The sequence below is a fragment of the Hyla sarda genome, chromosome 4 (assembly GCF_029499605.1).
Source record: "Hyla sarda isolate aHylSar1 chromosome 4, aHylSar1.hap1, whole genome shotgun sequence".
NCBI lineage: Eukaryota > Metazoa > Chordata > Amphibia > Anura > Hylidae > Hyla > Hyla sarda.
This window is the reverse complement of record NC_079192.1, coordinates 44997813-45005686: the sequence shown is the minus strand read 5'-3', so window position 1 is coordinate 45005686 and position 7874 is coordinate 44997813. Positions and strand designations below refer to the sequence as shown.

The following is a 7874-nucleotide window of genomic DNA, read 5'->3' as shown; positions in this document are numbered from 1 at the left end:
ATGGGCATTGATTAAAACTAATTTTTGCTATTGCATTCCTTATGGTAGATAAAAAAGATTTCAAATATATTTTGGTAAAAAAAAAAACATAAAATGAAGTTTTCTATGTTTTTTTTTGTGCTTAAAAATGCTCAAGAACACATTTTCCCCCATCTTATACACAGACTTAGGACCGAGGTCCAAACACAGAAAGTGCAGCCTGGAGTGCTGAGGGGGGGGTGTCCAACCAACAGCAAATGGCAGTTAAGTGTGATAGGAGCTATGATTGGATGAGGCTGGACACCCCCCCCTCAGCACTCCAGGCTGCACTTTCTGTGCTTGGACCTCTGTCCTAAGTCTGTGTATAAGATGGGAGAAAATGTGCTCTTGAGCTTTTTTAAGCACAAATAAAACATAAAAAACTTTTTTTTTTTTTAAACAAAGTATATGAGAAACATTTGTTATTTACCATAAGGAGTGCAATAGCAAAAATTTATTTTAAATGAGAGTGACCCTTTAATTACTCTGATGCTTGACTTATCAGACTAGATGTCAAAGGAGATAATTGATTGTTCCCCGAGGAAGCTGCTTTATGCAATGGAAACACGTTAGGCCATTTACATAATTGGTACAATGGGCATCAGATCATAACTAAATATTTTATTGGGTCACAGAACTGGTGTATTTTAGCAAAGAAACCAGTATAAGTTGTGTTTTAGAACACTTCGTATGGGCTATTTCCCCCCCCCCCCCCCCTTTTTTTTTTTTTTATATTTATTTTGCTGGGAAGCGTTAAACAAGTATCTAACCTACTGTGGGGTGGACACTATACCACAGATCCTGTTCAGGTACAGCACCCTAGCAGCACCCTTTAATGGCAGGTACACACAGAACCAGAGCACTGTTTTAAAAGGGAGTCTGTTGGCAATTTTGGGCCCTATACAGAAGTTGCGGAACGGACAATGACTAAGTTTGCTGCAGGGAGATGGAGAGTCCATAAATGTGGGCTCTTCATGTTAGGTGTCCTGTACTAGCTCAGAACTGCTAAAGCCTATGTCTACACCAGTGTTTCCCAACCAGGGTGTCTCTAGCTGTTGCAAAACTACAACTCCCAGCATGCCCGGACAGCCGTTGGCTGTCCGGGCATGCTGGGAGTTGAAGTTTTGCAACAGCTGGAGGCACCCTGGTTGGAAAACACCAGTCTATATAGTGAATATGTAGGAGAATTCAGCCTGTCAAGTCAGGAGAAACCAATACCGACCTATACAGGTGTCAGGGTACACGTGACCTACCCGCCATGGCCATACTTGGAGATTTGCTTCTTTGATCAAGTGCGAAATGAGGAACTATGATTCACTGTGTAACCCAAGCAGCTGGGCGAGGAGGCTGAAGATTTACCTACAAGTCTCCCGCAATTATAAGATGGGACTACAACCACCATCCGTCGAGCATTTCCATTCCCATAGATGTCCCTCAGAACAGCTCAGCTGTTGGTTTTCGGGCCTGTACTGGGCAGGAGGAGGGGGATTTCATTTGCACAAGTAAATATATAAATAATTAATATTATTAAAGAAACCCAGAGCGGAGGCATTCCTGATTTGTTAAAAAAAAAAAAAAAAAGCCCCGGTTCCCTCATAGATAGCACTGTTATGTCCCACTCGCCCCCACAAGGCAGAGAAGGGGAGTCATCAATGGGGTTCAAGCATCTGACCATGTTTTGGTCACCCCCAAAAGGTCCACTTGCCCAATCATACATCATCATTGGTACTCAAGCGTATCCCTACACAAAAAGAGCTCAGGCGTGGTTCCTCTCATGTCGCGGACATCACCAAGGTCATAGCTCGTCCCGGGCGGCGCTGTCGAAAGGCGATCGGAGGGAAGGGGTGTTCATGGCTTCGCTACGCAACTTCTCCTGCTGTTGGGTCTTTCGAGACTTTGCCCGATCCCAGTCGGTCGATTCGGTCACATTGTCCCATACCACAGAGGTTTCGGTGTCGCTTACGTAGCCCTCATCCCCGGTGTAATGCGTGGGGTAAAGCAGCAAGGGCTCCACGGAGAAGGCACGCAGGTCACGTGGTGAGAACTGAGAGGAGTAGTCAGAGCTGAAATAAGACAAACAAGAGGTCAACTTCTACATATCCTTAGAAGGGGTCATACATGTCAAGGAGAGGTTCACAGAGATAGAAGAAAGCGAAACATCTGTCATATTTTCCATTATAAACTGAAACCATAATACAAGGCTAGATCCACCTCACAGACCACAAACCCCAATGATACAGTTATGGTGTCCCTACAACCAACAATGTGCATAGGAGAATTAGCCTTTACCCTGCTTGAGTGCATAGTAAGTATGCCAAGTATACACCTTCTCTACTCTTGTTCCCACAATACCCATCAGCATGTTAAGAGGGATAATACTGTCAGCTGCCAGAGGAAGAAGGAGACCAATTCTACAAAGTCTCCTACAAAGACCATAACTACTGCTTTGATCATGTTCATGAAGATGGAGGAAAGTGAAACATCTAAAGGCTCAGTTCACATCGGTGTCATATTATCCATTATAAACTGAAACCATAACAAAAAAAAAAGGAAATGACACAGAGTTGTGGTGTCCCTGCCACTAAGACTCTACATAGGTAGCAACCACTAGAATAAGCTTTGTACCCTGCTGAATGCATAGTGAGCATACCATTCAGTATATACTTTCTCTACTCTTGATCCCACAATACCCATCAGGATGTAAGAAGGGATTATACTGTCAGCTGCCAGAGCGAGAAGGAGACCAATTCTACAAAGTCTCATACAATGAATACTGTTTTGATCACATTCATCGAGATGGAGGAAAGCAAAACATCTAAAGGCTCAGTTCACATCGGTGTCATATTATCCATTATAAACTGAAACCATAACAAAAAAAAAAGGAAATGACACAGAGTTGTGGTGTCCCTGCCACTAAGACTCTACATAGGTAGCAACCACTAGAATAAGCTTTGTACCCTGCTGAATGCATAGTGAGCATACCATTCAGTATATACTTTCTCTACTCTTGATCCCACAATACCCATCAGGATGTAAGAAGGGATTATACTGTCAGCTGCCAGAGCGAGAAGGAGACCAATTCTACAAAGTCTCATACAATGAATACTGTTTTGATCACATTCATCGAGATGGAGGAAAGCAAAACATCTAAGGCTCTGTTCACATCTGTCTCTAACAGCACCATCCAATAGTAGGTAAACACAGAACCAGAGCATTGTTTTAAAAGGGAGTCCGTCAGCAATGTTTAGTCTTCGAACCTGCTTATAGCCCTATGCAGAGGTTGGGAAAAGGACAATGGGGGAGATTTATCAAAACCTGTGCAAAGGAAAAGTTGCCTAAAGCAACCAATCACATTGTTTATTTCATTTGGCAGAGGCCTTGTTAAAAGGGGTATTCCAAGAATTTTTTTTTTTATATCAACTGGCTCCAGAAAGTTAAACAGATTTGTAAATTACTTCTATGAAAAAATCTTAATCCTTCCAGTAGTTATCAGCTGATGAAGTTGAGTTGTTTTTTACTTTCTGCGGACACCTCTGCTTCGGAACTGTCCGAAGAATTAGAGGTCTGCTATGGGGGATTTGCTCCTACTCTGGACAGTTCCTGAGACAAGCAGAGATGTCAGCCAGAAAAAAACAGCTCAAATTCTGCAGCTGATAACTACTGGAAGGATTAAGATTTTTTCATAGAAGTGATTTACAAATCTGTTTAACTTTCTGGAGCCAGTTGATTTAAAAAAAATAAAAAAATAAAAGTTTTTTCCTGGAATATGACCATTTTCACCTTAAGGACCAGGCCAATTTTATTTTTGCATTTTCGTTTTTCCTCCTCGCCTTCTAAAATCCATAACTCTTATATTTCCATCTACAGACCCATATAAAGGGCTTGTTTTTTGCGTGACCAATTGTACTTTGTAATGAAACCTCTCATTTTACCATAAAATGTATGGGGAACCCAATAAAATATTTTTTAGGGAGGAAATTTAAATGAAAACCACAATTTTGCACATTTTGGAGGGTTTTGTTTTCACACTATACACTTTACGGTAAAAATGACGAGTGTTCTTTATTCTGTGGGTCAATATGATTAAAATGATACCCATGGCTAGTTACTTTTATATTTTTGTACCGCTTAAAAAAAAAATCTAAATCTTTTTGTACAAAATCAGTAATCTAAAATCGCCCTATTTTGACCATCTATAACTTTTTCATTTTTCCATATATAGGGCGGTATGAGGGCTCATTTTTTGCGCGGTCATCTGAACTTTTTATCGACACCACATTTGAATATATAAAACTTTTATTTTTTTAAATTTTGGGTGTAAAATGGGAAAGACGGACGTTTGCCCTTTTTATTGGGGGAGGGGACTAGTTAAAGCAATCACTTGATTGCTAATACTGTTCAGTGCTATGCATAGGACATAGCACTGATCAGTATTCTCTGTCATCTTCTGCCCTGGTCTGCTCGATCCAGACCAGAGCAGAAGACCCCAGGAGACGGCCGGAGGCAGTTGAGGGGACCTCCAGCCGCCATTACAGATGATCGTATCCCAACGGCAGCGCTGCGGGCGATCTGATCATCCATATTAAGTGCCGCACGTGCCCTGATCTGCATTGATCACGGCATCTGATGCCGTGAGCGATCACTGATGTCCACCATTACTGGCTGATAGCAGCCGGAACCTGCCGCGCATGACGAGAGCACTGGACCGGTGCTCACGGTCACGTTCATGACTTAAATGTACATCATGGTACGTTAAGTAGCACCGCACCATGACGTACATTTACGCCCGATGTCGTTTAAGGGGTTACAAAACGAAAGCAGCGAGCTGATTGGTTGCTATGGGCAACTGGGCAACTTTTCCTCTGGACAGGTTTTGATAAATCTCCCCCCCCAATGACTATGAACATGATCAAAACAGTAGAGATGGAGGAAAGAGAGACACAATGCAAGGCTAGATCCACCACACAGGCACCTGACAAACCCCAATGACAATAAGTTGTGGCGTCCACTATCGTGACATGAAAAATAATGCTACACACACAGCACTGTTCTTCCAGTCACGGAACGTGAGATACGTGTTCCTGGCAGGCTGTTTTGTCAGAGTTCTCTTGGGGTAATATAGAACACATAGTAAAAGTAAAAGCGGAAGTGAAAGAAAAAAAAACAAAAACTAAACATTTTCACAAATTTTTTTTTTTTTTACATAACGTTTCCCTTTGAGATGAAAAAAGGCCTCCAGAGGACACACAATAGGAGTTCCCTTTTATGGGGAGATCTGGACTTTGCAAAACCCATTAGCTCTGCTATATTGGTGGGAACCTGGTGGTCAGCGCAGCCTCCATTCACCTCACAGTGCTCCACGGAAGTGGAATAGTGGAAGTGGGATAAGACAAAGTGGTAATACACTCTTCTAGATCTGACAGCCGGGTACTTGAGTTGCCTCTACTAGACTGTGGGATTAACAAACCCACCCCATAAATCAGTGTTTTCCAAACAGCGTGTCTCCAGCTGTTGCAAAACTACAACACCCAGCATGCCCGGACAGCCGTTGGCTGTCCGGGCATGCTGGGTGTTGTAGTTTTGCAACAGCTGGAGTCACACTGTTTGGAAAACACTGTCATACATGTACATCAGCATTATATTTTTTTATCACAGATTTAGGTTAAGGTCACACACACAGCGCATCCGCAGTGTAGACACAGACTGAGCTGAGAGTCGCGCATGCGGTGTCGCTCCCTCTGCTAGACCGCAATGTCTGTGAGTACACGGCGCATGGTGTGCGCGACTCGCAGCTCAGTCTGTCTCTGCTCATAACTGCGTATTTCTGCTACGAGCAGACAAACCAGGACACACGGGCAAAGTAGGAGGCTGACTCGAGGGGCGGTCAGTCGTCAAATACGCTGCGGATGCGCCACGTGTGACTGTACCCTAAAAGTAGAAGGGGGGAGATTTATTAAAGTCTGTCCAGAGGAAAAGTTGCCAAGTTGCCCATAGCAACCAATCAGAACACTGGTTTCATTTTTGAAAGGGCCTCTGAAAAATGAAAGAAGCGATCTGATTGGTTGCTATGGACAACTCAGCAACATTTCCTGCAGACAGACTTTGATAAATCTCCCCCGAAATCCTTGTGTAAAATAAGATATTGCGATTTTCCGATTTGTGAAACCCGGCCTTCAACTGTGTAGTCCAAGTTTAGACCTATAAGTTGGCTTAAAATTTGCACCACATGGGGGGAGATTTATCAAAACCTGTCCAGAGGAAAAGTTGCCGAGTTGCCCATAGCAACCAATCAGATCGATTTCTTTCACTTTTCAGAGGCCTTTTTTTTAAAAATGAAAGAAGCGATCTGATTGGTTGCTATGGGCAACTCAGTAACTTTTCCTCTGGACAGGTTTTGATAAATCTCCCCCCATAGGGTTTACATTTCTACTCTTATAATTTTTTTTTAGGCTACATTCACATCATGATTTTGAAGTACTGTATACGAAAAAAAAAACTGACAAAACCATATGAATCAATGCAGTTTGCATTGACTACAATGTTTATTAAGAAAAAAAATAAAAATAAAAAATAAAAAGAACATACATACGGGTGACATGGTATTTTTTAAACCATTGTAGATCCAAAAACAGGACAGAACAGGGAACAAAATCGTGGTTGACCACGGTTTTGTGCACAGGATTAAAAAATAAATAAAATAAAAAAGTGCAGAAAAAAGAAAAAAAGGAAAAAAAAAAAAAAAGAAAAAAAAATGTTACATACATACATCTTTATATGTAAGTTTATCTATGTAAAGTCAATGGGTATGGCAAACAATACGGTTGTATACAAAAGAGTATTGCAAAAACGTGATGTGAATGCACCATCACCTGGGAACTCCGTTCTTGTTATATATTTTCTTGTTATTTTTTCTACATGGTTTCATACGTTCATATGTAAATGTCGCTTTATAAATCCTATATAGTATATTGTTTTATGTATTTTTGTTGTTTTACTTGGTCATCCTTTTCTTTTATATATACACATTAGGTTAATTATAAAATCTTTCAATAGAAAATAAAATCTGACACGTTCCTTGGCATCTAGCATCACACTCACAGCACGCACCTTTTCAATAAACTACCCCCCCCCCCCCATTCAGCTGGGCCATTGTAGAACACGGTGCAAAAGGGTCTAAAAACATTAAATGTGGTGCTAGGCAAAGGCACCGAAATTCTGTTGCATTTGCAATAGTAAACATGCCTCAATGTACGTAAAAGTGCAATTTTCTTTGTATGCAAGTGATAAGTGGTGCCTAATAAGTACTGTACATATGAACCCACTATATTAAAAGGGGTACTCCGCCACTATACATGTTACAGTCATGGCCGTAAGTGTTGGCACCCCTGAAATTTTTCAGGAAAATGAAGTATTTCTCACAGAAAAGGATTGCAGTAACACATGTTTTGCTATACACGTTTATTCCCTTTGTGTGTATTGGAACTAAACCAAAAAAGGGAGGAAAAAAAGCAAATTGAACATGGTGTCACCAAACTCTAAAAATGAGCTGGACAGTATTATTGGCACCCTTAACTTAATATTTGGTTGCACACCCTTTGGAAAAAATAACTGAAATCAGTCGCCTCCTATAACCATCTATAAGCTTCTTACACCTCTCAGTCGGAATGTTGGACCACTCTTCCTTTGCAAACTGCTCCAGGTCTCTTATTGGAAGGGCGCCTTTTCCCAACAGCAATTTTAAGATCTCTTCACTGGTGTTCAATGGGATTTAGATCTGGACTCATTGCAGCCACTTCAGAACTCTCCAGCGCTTTGTTGCCATCCATTTCTGGGGGCTTTTTGATGTATGTTTAGGG

The 7874-nt window shown here is 41.4% G+C and overlaps 1 protein-coding gene across 1 annotated transcript in view; it reads right to left on the bottom strand.

Annotated features, from left to right (window-relative positions):
* Nucleotides 1-394: 394 nt before the first annotated feature.
* COLGALT1 (collagen beta(1-O)galactosyltransferase 1) overlaps nt 395-7874 on the bottom strand; it is a 70761-nt gene continuing 63281 nt past the window's right edge. Inside the window, exon 12 of the mRNA XM_056570712.1 lies at nt 395-2081. Within this exon, the coding sequence (XP_056426687.1) occupies nt 1814-2081 (268 nt within the window). The 3' untranslated portion in view covers nt 395-1813. The remainder of the gene's footprint in view (nt 2082-7874) is intronic.